General features: G+C 30.7%; 1 protein-coding gene across 1 annotated transcript; it reads left to right on the top strand.

The window, feature by feature from the left end:
• The first annotated feature begins 7,230 nt into the window (after window positions 1–7,230).
• On the top strand, window positions 7,231–8,552 carry LOC118053592 (transcription factor PRE1). The gene is made up of 2 exons (XM_035064909.2): window positions 7,231–7,624; window positions 8,202–8,552. The coding sequence occupies exons 1-2, from the start codon at window positions 7,505–7,507 to the stop codon at window positions 8,352–8,354; spliced, it is 273 nt and encodes a 90-aa protein (XP_034920800.1). The 5' UTR covers window positions 7,231–7,504; the 3' UTR covers window positions 8,355–8,552.
• The last annotated feature ends 11,035 nt before the right edge of the window (window positions 8,553–19,587 follow it).

Below are 19,587 nucleotides of genomic sequence, written 5' to 3'. Positions count from 1 at the left end.
AAAAAGGTTACACAATTAGGTAAACTATTGATCCATGATAAATTGCTTGCATTCCACCGTGAGTTAGACAAAAAAAAATAAATTAATGTAAATAAGGTGTTACTAATATATTTTTTATTTTTAAGTGAAATTTCAATCATGAATTAAAAATTATAAAGTATGTGTTCAATAAAAAATAAAAAATAGATTAATGACTATACACATAAAAAAAAACATTAAATATAGATTTGAACGCTAATCAAAGATTGTGTAGTTAAATATTAAAAGAATTATGAAGGGCATAATTAAAAAAAAAAAACATTTGTTAATACAATAAAAAAAATATTATAATTTATGAGATTTGTGAGACTCGAACTAGTGACCTCTAGAGAACAAATCTAGAACTTGACCAGTTGAACAACATTTCTCAAGATGGACCGATTAATTTTTTTAATTAAATTGGACGAACAACATGTTGTCCATTCAAAATCTTTAAAAACACTATCACATGACACATTGTTTGTAGTGGAAGAGAACACGAAACCCACTGGTTCACTTTTTGGCACATTTAGTGGCTAAAAAGTTGGGTTAGACATCTAGCACCCTAAAATAAACTTATTTTTCATTAAATAAAAACAATAGAGGCCTCATTAAACCCATTCAAAGTCTTAAATAATAATTTTTTAACCTTGATCTACTTTGTTAAGGAGGATGATAAGCGAAAAACACATCAATAGAACTTTTCTCATTGACTAAAATTCATTGACACCAATAATGACTTTTTTTAGTTGTAGGAAAGTGGTCCCATGACTTTCTCTCTTATAGTCATTTTCCAATGACTTTCTATCACCTCTCTCAAACAAGAAACTGGAAAAATAATAATAAAAAAAAAGTCTTGGACCAAATTAATAGATAGGAAAACTCAAAGAAACAATAAGTAACTTTGAAAAATACCCAAGGAGAAATCCAGGAAAAAACACGAGAACCTTTTTTTTTTTTTTTTTAAAGGCTTGCCATTTCACTTATTTCTCAATTTTAGTCCTTTAATTTCTAATCTCTCTTAAACTATAAAATCAAATTATTTTCTGCAAAATAGAGCACCAATCTAATGCTGAGATTTTTTTAAAACTATGTTCCTTATAGAACGCAAACATAAATAAATCACAAAGCCCAAACTCTAATAAACACAATATGAAAGGACTAAATTGAAAAAAAAATTAAATGAAAAAAAATTAAAGGACAAAAAACAAGTTACTAAGTGAATCCGTACTAACTTGTAGTAATTTATAAGGGAATAAACAGTAAAATTAAATAAAAAAAATAGATTATTTTTTAATTAAAACAAGAAAACTAATAGATTATCAATAAATAGATAGTTAAAACTATTAGGCTAGGATTTGATTCATTATATTCAAATATGATAAACTTAAAGATGGATAGTTCCTCCATGACCATATTGTTTTAGGTTTTGTAGTGGAGTCGTCATATATATATATATATAGCAACATGCACAATAAGTGGAAGGGAAAAAAATCAAGGGATTGACAATCTAGTAGCGTGCTATTTAGCACGGAAGAATATTATAAGACTTTGATTATGGTAAGAAAGTTTATATTATACATATTAAGTAGGTTGATGAACTAAAAAAAAATAAAAAGATGTTAAAAACTGTAGGAAAACGGTTCATTTCATAAATAAAAAAAATTAACGAAACGTAGACCAACAATTATTCCAAATATAAATAATGTTATGTGAAAATTTAGGCACAACGAAGTATTAGCGTAAAAAAATAGATATAGTTAAAGAGCTGAATTAAGCATGGCAATGTTATCCCTCTACAAAGATATAGTTACTACATATACATGTAAACATTTGATAAATCAGTATATAAAAGAAAATTCACTTATAGATTTGTTGATAAATTATGAACTTCAAGTTGTAGATTAAAGCAATGATCAATCCTATGACATTAAAACAATTTATTGTATGTCCTCTGGAGCTTGTTATCGATTGTAATATTGTTTCCTAAGATTTTGTAGATTGTTGTGTAAGAGAAGAATTAGAAAAGGACCTTGCAATTTTAGAGGGCACAAGAAACAATCCCTTGCATAAGCTCTCATTGATAAGAATGATCAATAAATGGTCATGCAATGCAATAGCATCCTTTACAATGTCGTCAAGGCACACCTAACAATGACGAATTTACAAAGAAAAATCAATGCAACCCATGAAAAGCATAAAGATTTTCAATTTGATATTTGTTGGATGAAGCAATTGAAGAAATTGTATTCTATGTCTAAAGTGTAATACAATAAAAAAAACATGGATGAAAACATGAAGTACAAAAAACTTCAAAAGCTTCTACAAACCAACACCATGCCATTGATGTCCAACAAATAATCCATTGCATTGACAACAATATTAGTTCAAGTCCTTTGTCTTTAACTCCATAAATCTTCACCATTATTTAAACATGGACCTTGCAATAACAATATGGAAGAAACCTAACCAAACTACATAAGGAGAATAATAGCCAAGGACATGGCTCCAAATAAAACCATGGCAACTATAGCTGTAAGGGAAAACAAATGAAAAATAAATATATCCAAAACGCTAATCATGTTAGACTTTAGGGACTGAAACAAAAAACAATAGTGATGTGAACAAGCAATTGTGGGTGGAAGAGCAGGGTATTAACAGGATAAATGTATGAGCTCTTTTAATTGTTTTTTCTTTTGTTAATATTTCCTTCTTCAATATTTTGCACATGATCAAACTTTCATTGTAATTTATTGACCGTAAAATACTTGAAAAATATTAAATGGGCAAATGCTAAGTGAAAAAGGAGGGTACAAATTAGTTGTCATCAATTGTAGAACCTTGTGAACTGATCTTTGATTTAGTTAGGTTAGTAACCAATAAGAGCAATTCATGTCAAGAATGGTTTACTAGTAAAAACTGATTTTATCTAAAACATTAGCCAAATAAGTTAAAAATATTGGTGAAATAGCACAATTTAAAAAAACAAATAGTCAAACAACATAATTTTAGCCTATCATAATTCATAAATGTAACATTTCATGAATGTCGTGATTCTAAAGCATGACAACTTATCATGTTGGGTCTCAAAATTATAACATATCATGAAATTAAACCCCAACCTCCTTTCTTTTCCCCCAACAGAAATAGACTCTCCCTCTCTCTCTAAAAAACCAATGGTCAACCCCCTTTCGTCTCTAAAAAAAAAACCTAAAAATGATTGGTTTTTATTATAAAACACCCAAAAATCACATTTGCTTCATCTTTAAGCTTTAAGAATTTTTTTCTCATTAGAAACCGTCGCCCGAGCTGTTGCCTCCTCTCCCTAACCATAACCACCACACAACCACCACTTCCCAACTAAAAAGTAAGGTAAACATCCTACATTACTATTAATTTTGTAGGTTTTTATATTTAATTTGTGATTGGTATATTTGTGATTAAATTATTGTTTAGGTTTAGTTTGATTTTATTTTATTTTTTTATAAATTATGTATAGATTAAGCCAATTATGCTTGATTTTATGCAATTGAACATGAAAATAACATGAATTTGGTTGAGTTTTGAAGAATTTTATGTCATAGTACATGCCTACTTGGCTCGTTGATACTTTTATCTTGTGGTTATAGGACAAACACAAATCAGAGGATAAATTTGTTGGCATTGTAAGTATATTTAACTTTAATTAACACTTTCATTACTTTATACTCAATGTATTTATGTTTTAAATTGTATTATAGGATAAGGTTAAGATATATTACCAAACACATAAGTTAATGAAACTACGTGATTGAATTAAGCTATTTTTGTTCTAGGCATAATGTTTAAGCATTATTTGCTTGAAGCACTTCAAGCTTGATCAAGTATTAATTAATGCACTAATTGAGCAATGAAAACATGAGACACATATATTCCACCTCAGGAACTTGGAGATGACACCTACATTACAGGATATAATAGTTCTATTTGAACTTCTTATCGATGGACATGCAATAACATCCAATGGAATGAGTAATCTATTTACGTTATGCGAGCATGTATTTAGAGTGACCCCCTTTCCCATTGAATTGAAAGAGGGTAGGATATGCCTTAAATGATTTGATGAGATATTTGTCACACCATCAGATAATGTTGACGAAGAGGTCTTGTGTAGGTATGCATTAAATTATGACTTTAATATATTACATATTTTTGAATTATTTTTTAACCTTGTTATGATGATTGAAAGATGATGCAGGTATGCCAACGCATATTTATTGCATATGTTTGGTAACATTCTATTCATGGATCTTACACGTATTTATTTGATGGACGATTTTAATGTGATCTCTATATATGCTAGGGTTTTGTTGTCTTGGCATGTCGTATGGATAATGTGTTGCATCCATGAAGGGGACAAAACAAGTTGGGGGATATTTCTACATTTTATAGGTATAAATGAAACAATTTAAAATTCTCATTTACATTTACATTTCAAATCTTTGTAATAAATGAAAAAAAAAAAACCACTCATATGTTTTTTCAAAATAGTTACAATCCTAGGAGCATCTCAATATGAACTGACCTTAAATTCTAAGGAAAGGAAGGTATGACTACCTAGATTATATAAGTTACACTTCAACTCCTATTAGGTAATGCAATTTTAAAATAATTATATGCAACTATATTATCTAAATGTGACTAAAAAATAGCTAATAAGCTTGTGATTTTTAATGTTAGGTGGTATGCAATTAAGGTATTTGATAATAATCCTACATATGTATTGTTATTATATTGAAGTGAGCTAGATAGACAACATCCTTTCTAGGTATAAATGAAACAATTTAAATTTTTCATTTACATTTACATTTCAAATCTTTGTAATAAATTAAAAAAAAAAACCACTCATATATTTTTTAAAAATAGCTAAGATCCCTGGAGCATCTCAATATGGGCTGACCTTAAATTCTGAAGAAGCAAGTTATGACTGTCTAGATTATATAAGTTACACTTTAACTCCCATTAGGTAATGCAATGTTTAAAATAATTATATGCAACTATATTATCTAAATGTGACTTGAAAAAAAGCTAATAAGCTTGTGATTTGTAATGTTAGGTGGTATGCGATTAAGGTATTTGATAATAATCCTACATATGTATTGCAAATATATTGGAGTGAGCTAGATAGGCAACATCATTTCCAAGTATGTGTTAAAAAAGATGTGCTATCATTATTTTTGACACATGTATTATAGGTAAATTAGGCTTTGTACGAAGATAATAAAGTGATAGTTGCACTTGTAGTTTACATTAGTAGGATAGGTAAATAGACTGTAGTGGTCCAATTAGTTTTTTTTAGATGGTTAGGCTACATTTTTCCTAATTGAGTATTGCGATAATTTGGCTACATGAAACACATTCTAGTTGACATTGATATGGGCGACGAGTTGCATGCCATAAATTATGATTAGTTAAACCTCCATGGAACTTATATATCATAGTGGGCTGCATGAAGTAATGAGGTATTTACTGAGATTCATCATATGATTACATAGAAGAAGTATATGATTTGGTATATTAGTATAACATGTTGGGTCATTACACCAGATCCCGTGTAGGTTCTTCCACCAAAAGATTTGCAATATGAGCAATATGTGTAATAGATTCAAAAACTAGAAATAATTGTAACTTTTTAGAATGAATATATGTTGAATGATGCATTTTATTTATAGAACCTTTAATGTATGAATTTGATGAATATTATGTTGGCTTATTGATATGAGAGGGTTGAGAGGTCGCTTTTGTGCTTCTAATTTTGATGAAGAAAACGAAGGATACATCTATGTGTTTTCTTGGTTCACTATTTATCGTAATGCACCTGCAAACTTTAGAGAGACGTTAACTCTTGATGATATCGTGGCTGAGAATGAGACCACTCAGACAAAAAATAGTCATGTTATTGATAAACATGTCCATCTAGTAGAATACAATAGCATAAATAGATAGACATGCTCATATGTTATCGATGTATTTTATTATGTTAATTTGTTAATTATGAGTTTTATGTTGTGTTATTTTATTAGTTATGAATTTTTTATAATTTTAGATAAGGTTAAGGTTTAGTGTTTATGGGTAACTTTAGGGGAAAAAAGTTGTTTGGTGATGGTCGCGGTTACCAAATGCAGACATTTAAAAAAGTTGCATTTTGAAAACATTAACTCTAAATTTTCCCTAAATTCAAATGAAATTTTTATTATAAAATGCTTGATAAAAAATTAATTACAATGATGAAATGAGAACCAAAATCATAGTTATTATGTAATTCATCATAAATCCAAAAGAAATTTTGATTACAAGCTAATTAAAAACTACATAAATTATAAGAAAAGAACCTTTAAAAAAATATAGTTTTTATACAATATTTAATTTTATAAGAAAAGAAGTATAATCTAAACAATATTATAATTATGTCACTTCCTAAAAGTCAATCATGAGTACACAAACCCATGGATAATTTTTACTTGGATTAAGTCTTCAAACTGCCCTCGCTTATTAAACATATACCAAGACAAACATGGTAAGTAATTCCCTTTAATAAAACAATTAAATACAAAGGTAGTTAGTGTTTTTATGGTTATCGCGGTTCCGAAATATAACATTTTAAAAAATTATATTTTTTAAATATAATATTTATATAAATGTTGTAGTTTCCGATCACAATTTCTTTATATTTTGTGCTTTGAAACTCGGCCAAACCATATTATTTCATTATAATATTTTTTTGCAGCTGTGTTATTTTATAAAAAAATAATTAAATTCTGTGTACTAATAGCAAAAATATTGGTAAAAAATTGAGTAAAAGCTTGGAAATGTAGGCTTCGTGAATCTTACGGATACATCTGAAGTAGCATCATGTGGCAAATTGACATTTGTGTATGAAATTCAGTGATTGGAAGTCCCTGATTGGTGATGAGAAATGTCCCATGATCACATGGTGTTGTGTATGGAGACATGCACATAAAGGCCCACTTTGTTTGAGAAAACACACACATTTCTCTAAGCCCACATGAGATCAAACCCCATGTTGGGAACACACAGAAGAAGTGCATGGTCTCCTTCTTCTCTCTCTTTCACTTAAAAAATAATATAAAACATCTAGCCTAGTCCACTTATTTCTCCGATGCACTCCTCTCTCCAACATCTCTCTCTCTCTCTCTCTCTCTCTCTCTCTCACACACACACACACACACACACACACACACACACACTCCCTTCTCTTTATAACTCTCTTATCACTATCTCCAATCCTTCACCTCCCTAACTAAGCTAATTACTACATCTAACACATTCCTTCTATCTTTACTTTTCTTCTCATCTTCCCTTACCGCCGATATACCTTCCCATTTGCTCTTTTGAGTACTTCAACACTCTTCCTTTTACCAAAACCAGCTGGGTTTCAAAAACTTTGAAGAGGCACGTGCCAAATTTTTGTTTATAGGCTGCAGGCATGTCTAGCAGAAGGTCAAGGCAGTCTAGTGTTCCAAGGATCACTGATGATCAAATCATCCACCTTGTTTCCAAATTACGCCAGCTTCTCCCTGAGATTCGTCAAAGGCGCTCCGATAAGGTACTTTAACCCCCACTCTGTCTTTCACTCTCTCTGTTATGACAGTGAAGGAAGAGAGCGGCATGAAATCTTGTAGGGGAAAGTAGGGTGGAGAAATACATGAGTAATGTTGCACATGATGCATGTTCGACAAGAATAGTGTATTACAGTTATAATAATTGCACTCTCTAGACATTTTGAACTATGACCCGGCCATCAAGGAAAGTATTTTCATAGCTATCCATGTTCTCTTTGACCTTCACAGTTTTCGTTGTTGGAATGGACCACCCATAGGAAGAGCCGAATAATACATTTTATGGTCTTATAATTGACTGATGTTTTTGACAATTTGGTCCATACCCTTTGGCTACATCATGTCAATGTTATGGATAAAAGTAGTAATTACTAGTTACTACTATATGGTTTAGACTAATATAAATAACACGCATATATTTATGACAATTTGGTACCTTACAAGACATTGAGGATTATAATCTCTCCAATTATAATGTTAATTAATAATTAGCAAGGGTTTATATATACTTGTTCTTGAATGATATGAATTTTGACTTTTTTAAATATATGATATGATATGCAGGTATCAGCTTCTAAGGTCCTACAAGAAACTTGCAACTATATCAAGAACTTGCATAGGGAGGTTGATGATTTAAGTGAGCGATTGTCTCAGCTTTTGGCAACAATTGATTCTGATAGTCCTGAAGCTGAGATAATAAGGAGTTTAATTATGTAATATTATGATGACGACAAGTCCTTGGATTAGTTTATATATATGTTCTCATTTTAATTTACTTGTTAGTAGGTTTTTATCGCTTATCGACCAAACAAGGGTTAGCATATGCATGCATCAATTTTAAGATATGCCAAGATAGGCAATGTAATTAAGTTGTATAATAAAAGGGAATTGCACTAACAAAGCCAAATTTATGCATGATCTATATATAGAATATGGGATTTTAGTTATATATATATATATAGGTTGATACCAAAATACAAGGATATGCTTTAAAGCGTACTTGAAATTATTTTTGGAAATATTTTTTTGTTAAAAAATATATAAAATTATTTTTAATATTAGTATATTAAAATGATTCAAAATTAAAAAAATTAAAAATTTTAAAAAAATCAAAATTTATTGAAATTTCAGTGTAAATGGAGCTGGGGTCTAAGTTTACATAAAATATATATATTTCGAGTAAGACTTGTCCATCTTTATGGATAGACACTAGTAACATAATACATATTCATCGGGTGTTTTTGTCGGTAAGCAGGGGATCAAGTGGCACATAATGGAAGCACAAAACCTAAAAATATAAATTATTACCGGGTACTGATATGATAGAACATCAATTAATTCATTATTTAGTTAATTAAGTGATATATACTGTATACTCTGCCAGGTTTTTAGTCAATTCGCTTTTTAGTTTCTTACCTGGTTATTTTAGTATTGGGATTTATTTGTTAATTAGTATTCATGCCTTAATATGATACTGGTCGCGGGAGTTCCAGAATTCTTCTTTGGAATTTTGTACGAGCAAAACCAAAAGAAATTATTTAGATATTAGCTTAATAAATTGATTCCATGAAAAGAAAATTTGAAAAATAAATTATTTTTATTTATGGTAATGCTAAGTGTTATAAAATCATAAATTAAGTTATTAAATGATAGTTTAAAATAAATTTATATTATTCTTTTAACATTCTTTTAATAAAATAAAAATTTAGGCTTGAAACTTTATACTTTCATATGTTTAGTATTATCTAGTGCCTACTTTTTTAAAAACTAATTAAAGAAAATAAAGATGATAATAATCAAATTTCTAACCATCTACTCATCATCAAGATTATAAAGTACCAAAAACAATATTAAAAGCTTAAACTTTTGGACATAAATTATTTTTAATAGGATATCAAAATCATAAAGAGATCAAACATCCCAGCAAAGATTAAGGTGCCAAAGGAACTTGGTTACAAGTGAAGAAAAGTGTTAAAAAAAATATTCCACATCTAAAAAAAAAATATAAGAAAACAAAATATTATAAAAGATCGATAATCATTCAATCAACACAAGGTTTTAGTCTTTCGAATAAAATTCAAACTTAATTATAAAATTTTAATGTGGAATTGTTCCTTAGATTGTTAATTTGAGGTTTCAAGAAAAGTTTACAACTTGACCTAACAAGAACCTTACCTTAGAGTTTGCACGTTTAATTAAGAACTTAGTATTAAAATCACTCAACCACACAAAGAGAAAAGACATGCAATATGCGACAACCCTATATAAAAATTCATCAACTCCATAAAAATCCTTATATAAGAGTATTCATATGTAAACCCTAAAACTAATGGTTCAAATATACATCTAATTTAAATAAAGTTCAAACTAATTAAAATCAAGTTTAAAATAATAAAACAATAGTCTAAGATTACTTTTCATCATTTTCCACATATGACAATAAAACATATCCAAGAAAAATAATTGTTCAAGAATCCTTACTGAACAAAAGCCTAATGCTTTGTAAAATAAGAATAAATTTCTAACCAATTAATTTTTCTTATTTGATATGAAATCCTTATAAAATAAGTAAACCAAAGGCTACAACATAAGTTTTAATAGCATTAAGAACTCCTTGTAGTGTGTTATAACCCAAATTTTGACTTATTCTATTTTATGAAGAAAATATGAGTGAAATGATAAAAATGAAAAATGAATTAAAATTTAGGTTAAGAGCAACATGATTGGAATTTTTGGGATTTAATTAAAATTTGGATTAGTTTTAGTAACCAAATCAAGAGTTTAATTGAAGAATTGATAAGTTTGGGACTTAATTGAACTTGGAATTAATTTAATTAATGGAATCAATGGCTTAATTGAAGAAATATCAAAGTTTGGGGTTTAACTGGGGTCCAAATTGCAGCAGATTAAAGTCCAAGGACTAGTTTGTAAAAGGCACCGAAATGCAGGGGTCCAGAGAAAAAAACAATACATAGAGCAAAAACAAAGACAAACGCAAGTAGAGAACTCAGAAGACCAATGTTAACATCACCGTCTTCTTGATCACCTTCTGCAAACCAGAAAAAGAAGAACCCAAACAGAAAGCCGTCACCTTTATCATCACCAAAACAAAAGGAAAACAGAAGGGGAAAGTCATACGTAGACGAGAGTAAAACCACTATGCTGCAAGCCTCTTTGCGATCTCCAGAAGCAGGTAATTCGTTCTCCTCTATTCACTTTTGTTTTAAATTTTTTAGTTGCAAGAATTTTGTGAAGGTAATTTAATTACGTTTGCACAGTTGATGCACACGTGAAATTGTTTCACGCGTGCATCCGAATTAGCCCAGCCCAGCCCCCATGGGTTGAGCTAAGCCTAGCTCAAAAATAAATAATAAAAACAAAAAAAAAGTGTAGAAATAAAAATTTTGCATATCTTAGAAAAAAATTTATTTTTATCAATTTATTCACTAGTGTAGAAATAAAAATTTTGCATGTCTTAGAAAAAAATATATTTTAATAAATTTATTTACTGATATCAGGATCAGGAATAAAAAATATATATATTATTTTTTAGCTATGAATTTTTACCAACGCTAGAGTTGGAATTATTCGTAGTGGAATTTTTACCAATGCCAGAGTTTGAATTATTCATGGTGGATTTTTTTTAATTGGAATTATTCATGATGGAATATTTACCAATGCTAGAGTTGGAATTATTCGTGGTGGAACTTTTCATGGTAAAATATTTACCAACGCAAGAGTTGGAATTATTCATGGTGAAATTTTTAATTAGAATTATTCATGGTGGAATATTTACCAACGCCAAAGTTGGAATTATTTGTGGTGGAATATTTACCAATAGCAGAGTTGGAAGTATTCGAGATCGAATATTCATTGACATTAGAGTCAGAAATATTACGATTAAACCATCATTTAAAAAAAAATAAAAAAAATATACATATGCATTGATTTCAATTTATTTCATGGGTTTATTCATTGAAGTTAGAGTCAAGAATATCATATATTTTTACACACAAATCAACAAATTTTTTTAGCAATTTAAGACTAAAATAGCAATGCAGCTTATCTCAGGTAGGATGTGCTAGAAGTGCTAATACCTTCCCTAGCCTCAACCAGTCCCGTACCATAAGATCTCTCTTGACCAGTTAGGGTTTCTAGTGACCATAATACTAGGTGGCGACTCCTTAAACAAGACCTTTTTCCTAAAAGAACAAGATGCAGAAATCTATTTTTTTTCCATAATCAAAGATTATTTTTAGGGCCGCTGCGATGTTGGGTGCGACATAGTGAATGAAATCCATAAATCTTAAGGAAACAATATCTTTTTTGTTTTTTGCACTTCGTTGGCAGATTCTAGGCCCAACTTTAAACATGGTGTTTTCTCTTGTCCAAATAAATTATGAGACCTACCATATATTTTTGGAAAGGTACATATGTCTAGTTTTTAACCCAATTCAAATCACATCTGAATGCCTCCTGTAGCTTCTTCATAAATGATCCAAATAGTAGATAAAGGTCTAGATTGACATATTTCAACCTTTTTAACCCAAGTCTCTTAACTTAGCCCATTGAAATATTCTTGGATCCACTTTTTTTTGGGCCTTAGAATAGTCCTAATAGACACTCTTAATGGATCTTTTGATGTTGTAGCCAAGATCACATCATCCCCTCTCTCCTCAAAAGGATTTGAACTCGAATCATCACTTACATCAAACAAAGAAAGATTAGAAATATTGAATATAATACTAACATTATATTTACCTTATAGATCCACTTTTGAAGGGATTGACTCCTTCAAGGAATCTAAATGAATCATCTCCTCTAAGCATCAACTTTGATTTTCTATGTTAAAAATTTTTTTGTTTACGTATATGTATACAAACTCAATCTCCTGGTTCAAAGACATCCATTTTTTTGTCTTTTGTTTGGTTAGAATGCATGCTTCTCATTATTTTTCTCAACATGTTGTTGTGCTTTATTAAACAATGCTTTCATCACCTGTACTTTTTCTATTGCTATTAAGTCAAACTCTTTTATCAATAAGTAAATAAATTAAATCTAGCAAAGTTAAACTATAAACTATTTTAAATGGTGAATAATTTTCCTAATGTAATAGATTAGCATATAACAATTTATTTTGTAGCATATTAAACAAAAAACATAAAATCTTAATATGCTTACTGATTAGTACTTAAAAGTGCATATTTATCAAGGTTTTATATCATCATTTTGCACTTAAAGTATCAATAACTCCTTAATTAAAGCATGTTTTATAATAACAAGTCTAATACTCTAAAATGACTTAATATATGGTAAATGTTCATCTTAAATGCAGGCCTATCATATAAATCAAAGGATTGATTGATGAGTTCAAGTATGGAAATTGAAAGGACAAAGAGAGGGCTAAACTTAGAAAAGAGATGTTGGTGCAGTCCAAACTAGAACACTGTTCGGTAATTGGGTCATATCTCAAGTTCTAGATGTCCAAATGACCTCAAATTTTTACACATATTTGGTAAGACATAGGCCTACAACTTTCATGTTTTCATCAAGATCTAAGAAGGCCGTTTGCAAGTCCAAATTATAGCAACAACGGAGAAGTCTGAATCTGTCCTACAGCTCGAACACTGTTCAATGTTTGGCCCTATCTAGAGTTCTAGAAGTCCAAATCACCTCCATTTTTTTTTCCTGAAAAGCTGAGTCAATTTCCTAAAACTTTCATGCTTTCAAGTGGACCCAGTTCTGATGCTAGAATTTTCGTTTTATTCAGACAAGAAGATAAGGATTTTCACAAAGTCAAACGTTGGCCACCCACTCAACAATTAGTCATCAAATCAATAATTCTGAATTTTGGCCTATAAAAGGAGGCATTTGCCATGTATTTAGGGGCTTGGTTGTTCAGATTAAGTTCATGCTCTTTATTTCTCTCTTTATATTTTTTTTGTAATTCTTAAGTTTTGCTTTCATTAATATCTTGTTTATGCTTTTCATTTCCTTTCCTTTCCTTCGTTAACTTGTATTTTCTTTATGTTCTTGTTTTGTTTATTTATGTTTCTCTTCTTCATTATGTTTAGCTAAGTTTATTATGTCAAGGTGAAAAGGTTACACTAATGGTGTAAGAATAAGTATGGTGTAAACTCAACATGGACCTTAATGTTTAATATTAACATGTCTTATCTTTTTATCTTACTAATTCTTAATACCTTGCTTGTTAAATGGTTAATCTAGATTTCTGTTGTATAATACTTGGTATAATAAATGCTCGGCACTCTCATAGCTCAACCGTATGGTATTACCTACACCTAGGCTATGAAAGGAACTTGATTTATTGTTAACATCAATTAACTCATGAATTCCGTACTATTATTATTATTATTATTATTATTATTATTTACATTCTGTTTATATTATATAATTTATCTCTTTGATCTTTTCATAAACTCAGTACATAGGTTAGAAACCTGTGACCCGATCTTTTAGATCATTCTCAGGTATAACAACGCCACGTACTGAGTATTATTATTGTTATTATTATTACTATTGTTATTATTGTTGTTATTGTTGTTGTTGTTTTGTTATTTATAATTTATACAATTAACCTCTCTATGGTTCGACCCCGATTTTGTCGGGTTATTTATTACTTCGACACTCCTGTACTTGGGAGAAGACATCAATCTTTTGGTCGTGTCAAGTTTTTGGCGCCGTTGTCGGGGAGGTAAATTCTTGTACAAATTATAGTATTTATTTTGTTTTCTCTTTTCATTTTTCTTGTATCTAACTTTGTTTCTTTTGTTTTCTTTCCTTTTCTTTTGTTTTCTTCTTCCTTTTATTCTCTTTCTACACTTGCATTAGTGTTTGGTCATATACATTAAGTGGTAGACTTTGTAGGGTATCCTCATCATTTTCAAAAAAATATGGCTGAAGAAGATAACCAGTCACTTCATAATGAGAATAATGAGAATAATCGTGTTAGGACACTTAGAGACCACATGAATCCCACAAGAACAAGTGCACCCTCATGCATAGTTTTCCTTTTTGATGCATCCCATTTTAATTTTAAGCCAGGCATTATTCAAATTTTATCTTCTTTTCATGGCTTAGATCTAAAAAATCCATACTTGCATTTGAGAGAATTTGAAGAAGTTTGTAACACATATAATGACTTAAATTGTAGCATGAATACCATTAGATTAAAGCTTTTTCCTTTCTCATTAAAAGATAAAGCTAAAACATAGCTACAAAATCTTAGGTCTGGATCCATTCATGCTTGGGATGAAATGCAACAACAATTTTTAAAGAAGTTTTTTCTATCTCACATAACCAACTCTTTCAAAAGACAAATCACCACTTTCACTCAAAAACCAAGTGAAACATTTTACCAATATTGGGATAGGTATCGAGACTTGCTTAATACTTGCCCTCATTATGGTTTTGAAACATGGAGATTGGTTTTATAATTTTATGAAGGATTAACACCTAAAGATAGGCAAATGGTTGAATTGTTGTGCAATGGAACTTATGAAGATAAAGACCCTAATGAAGCAATGGAGTACCTAGACTTGCTAGCTGAAAATGCGCAAAATTGGGACACTACAGGCACTTATGAGGCACCAAGTAAAACCCAACCTCATACATCTAGTGGAAGTATGTATAACCTTAGAGAAGATCATGACCTCCAAGCCAAGTTTACATCTCTAGCTAGAAAAGTCGAGGCACTAGAATTGAAAAAGAGTGGTCAATTAAAATCTATTCAAGACATTGTGTGTCAAATCTGTGAAATAAATGAACATGCAACCAATGACTGTCCAACTTTGCCTTCTTTTAAGGAATGCCTCCATGAACAAGCCCATGCTTTAAACAGTTTCCAAAGGCCCAATCATAACCCATACTCGCAAACATACAATCCTGGTTGGAGAAATCACCTAAATTGCAGTTGGAAGAGTGATAACAATAATGCATAAACTTCACAGCCACCGTTTTAAGCACACCATAATTTCCAAAATTTTCATGGATATGCACCTCCTTATGCTCCACCTCCTAGAAGAAATCTTGAGGAAACATTGCATGCATTCATTGAAAAGCAAGAGATAAGCAACACTCAACTTACTCAAAGCATGAAAAATTTTAAAAATGCTCTTGCAAAATTCACATATGCTCTTAGTTTTCAAGAGAAAGGTAAGTTTTCATTTCAACCACAGCAAAATCCAAAGGGGCAATACAATGCAAATGTAAGTAGTTCCGAAAGCCAACACATGGATCAAGTCAAATCAGTCATCACTCTTCGCAGTGGTAAGTTATTGAAAATCCCACTCTTGAACCTTGTGAGAAAGATGATGAGTCAATCTCTGAGGGTAAGGAAGGGGTTGAATCTAAACATTGTAAAGAAAAGACTGATTCTCCACTAGCACTTCCATTTCCTCATGTCATGACCAAACAAAGGAAAGTCAATCACAATTCTGAAATCCTTGAAACAATCAAACAGGTAAGGATCAATATACCTTTGTTGGATGCTATTAAAGAGGTACCTTCCTATGCTAAATTTTTGAAAGATCTATGCACTGTGAAGAGAAAACTGAATGTGAAAAAGAAAGCATTTTTAACCGAACAAGTGCTATTCTTCAGAACAATAATGTTTTGAAATATAAAGACCCTGGTTGTCCTACAATTTCTTGCTTTATTGGAGAACATAAAATTGAAAGAGCTTTACTTGATCTTGGAGCTAGTGTGAATTTACTTCCATATTTGGTTTTTCAAAGTCTCAATCTAGGTGAGTTAAAATCAACTTCTGTAACTCTTTTACTTGCTAATAGATCTGTAAAAGTGCCTAGAGGAATAGTTGAGGATGTGTTAGTACAAGTTGATAAATTCATTTACCCTGTAGATTTTATTGTCTTGGATACACAACCTGTTGAAGCATGTAATTCAATTCCTGTTATTTTAGGACGTCCATTTCTTGCAACTTCTAATGCATTAATTAATTGTAGGAATGGACTGATGAAGCTATCATTTGGAAACATGACATTGAAGATGAATATTTTCAACATTTGCAAGCAACCTGGAGATGATAATGATTTACTGGAAGTGGACTTTATTAAAAAATTAGTTCATGATCAATTTCAAACCACTTCTAATGAAACTGAGATTGATGAACCTAACGACTTGCAAATGGTTTATTTTTAGGAAGAAGCAAAAGCATGTAATTGGAGACCATAAATTGAAGAATTGCCACCACAATCAATTAAGTCTATACCTTCAAGTGTTCAACCACCAAAACTTGATTTGAAGTCGTTACCAGTCAATCTCAAATACTCATTTTTGGGAGAAAATGAAACTTTTCCGGTAATAATCTCTTCCAAATTTAATGCACATCAAGAAGGTAAGTTATTACAAACTCTGAAAATGCACAAAAATGCATTAGGATGGACCATAGCTAACATAAAAGGAATTAGTCCTTTGATTTGCACACACATGATTTATTTGGAGATAAATGCTAAACCATCTAGAGAAATACAACGAAGATTTAATCCTAATATGAAAGAAGTAGTGAAAAATAAAGTCATTAAGCTTCTAGATAATCGAATCATTTATCCTATTTCTGACACCAAATGGGTAAGTCCTACCCAAGTTGTACCCAAAAAGTCTGGAGTCACTGTGATAACAAATGAGAAAAATGAGTTAATTCCAACTAGGACTATTATTGGTTGGCGCATGTGCATTGACTATAGGAAACTTAATTCAATGACTAGAAAAGATCATTTCCCTTTACCTTTCATGGATCAAATCCTAGAAAGAGTTGCAGGTCATGAATTTTATTGTTTTCTAGATGGCTATTCAGGTTACAATCAAATTGAAATTGCATTGGAAGATCAAGAGAAGACTACTTTCACATGCCCATTTGGTACTTTTGCATATCGAAGAATGCCTTTTGGGTTATGTAATGCACCAGCCACATTTCAAAGATGCATGCTTAGCATATTCAGTGATATGGTTGAATGTTTTCTTGAGATTTTTATGGATGATTTTTCTGTTTTTGGTGATTCATTTGATGATTGTTTAACTAACTTGGAAAAGGTTTTGAACAGGTGTGAAGAGAAGAATCTTGTACTGAATTAGGAAAAATGTCACTTTATGGTAACAAACGGCATTGTACTTGGTCACATTGTTTCATCGAAAGGAATTGAGGTTGACAAATCTAAAATCGAGCTAATTGCCAACTTACCAACACCAAAATCTGTTAAAGATGTTAGATCATTCTTAAGACATGTTGGTTTTTACAGAAGGTTCATCAAAGATTTTAGTGTAATATCTAAACCATTGTGTAACCTTCTAACAAAGGAAAATGTTTTTGAATGGACTGAAAAATGTGAAAAAGCCTTTGTTAAACTTAAAAGCTTGCTTACTTCTGCTCTTGTCATTCAACCTCCTGATTGGTCATTACCTTTTGAAATAATATGTGACGCTAGTGATTATGCCGTGGGTGCTATCTTAGGACAAATAAAAGATAAGAAACCTTATGTGATTTACTATGCAAGTAAAACTTTAAATAATGCTCAAATGAATTACACTACCATTGAAAAAGAATTACTTGCAGTAGTATTTGCATGTGACAAGTTCAGATCTTATCTTGTTGGCTCACTTGTTGTTGTTTTTAGTGATCATGCAACATTGAAATATCTTTTTTCTAAGAAAGATTCTAAGGTTAGATTGGTGCGGTGGATTTTGTTACTTCAAGAATTTGATATCACAATCAAAGACAAGAAAGGCATCGAAAATGTTGTCGCAGATCATTTGTCTAGATTAACAACTGATTCGAAATCTGACATCACACCAATTGATGATTACTTTCCTGATGAATCTTTATTTTCTGTCTCTACAATGCCTTGGTTTGCTAATATTGTTAATTTTCTTGTTTCAGGACAATTGCCATCTCATTGGAGTACCCAAGACAAAAGAAAGTTCTTGAACGAAGTGAAGAACTTTTATTGGGATGACCCTTATTTATTCAAATATTATCCTGATCAAATATTTCGAAGATGCATTCCTGACAATGAGGTAAGTAGTGTCATTAAATTTTGTCATTCTGAGGCATGTGGGGGTCATTTCTCATCAAGAAAGACAACTGCAAAAATCTTACAAAGTGGATTTTACTGGCCCACCATGTTCAAAGACTCACATGCATTCTGTAAGACTTGTGAAAATTGTCAAAAGTTGGGATCTATTTCAAAACATCACATGATGCCTTTAAATCCTATTCTTGTTATTGAGATCTTTGACTGTTGGGGTATAGATTTCAAGGGTCCATTTCTGCCATCATTTGGTTTCTTGTACATATTGGTCGCAGTAGATTATGTTTTAAAATGGATAGAGGCAATTCCAATTCGAACCAATGATCACAAAACAGTGATAAAGTTTTTGAAAGAAAACATTTTAAGTCGATTTGGAATCCCTCGAGTCATGATAAGTGATGGTGGAACACATTTCTGCAACAAGCCATTTGAGTCTTTAATGAAGAAATATGGAATCACACACAAAGTTGTCACCCCTTATCACCCTCAGACGAGTGGACAGGTAAAACTTGCTAATAGGAAGATTAAATAGATCTTAGAGAAAACGATGAACCCTAATCGGAAAGACTGGTCTTTAAGACTTAATGATGCACTTTGGGCTTATCGAACTGCGTATAAAATATCATTAGATATGTCACCTTATAGACTAGTATATGGAAAACCTTGTCAATTACTTGTGGAAATTGAACATATAGCTTATTGGGCTATTAAAGCTTTTAATTCAAACATTGATGATGCTAGTCAGTTGCGAAAATTGCAAATAAATGAGCTTGAGGAAATAAGAAATGATGCATATGACAATTCAAGAATTAATAAAGCAAGACTCAAAGAGTTTCATGACAAGAAAATACTGAGAAAAACATTCAATGTTGGCCAAAAAGTCT

Source organism: Populus alba, chromosome 4 (assembly GCF_005239225.2).
Source record: "Populus alba chromosome 4, ASM523922v2, whole genome shotgun sequence".
NCBI classification, from domain to species: Eukaryota; Viridiplantae; Streptophyta; class Magnoliopsida; order Malpighiales; family Salicaceae; genus Populus; species Populus alba.
Note: the sequence above shows the minus strand (reverse complement) of the source record. Positions and strands in the feature narration are given on the sequence as shown.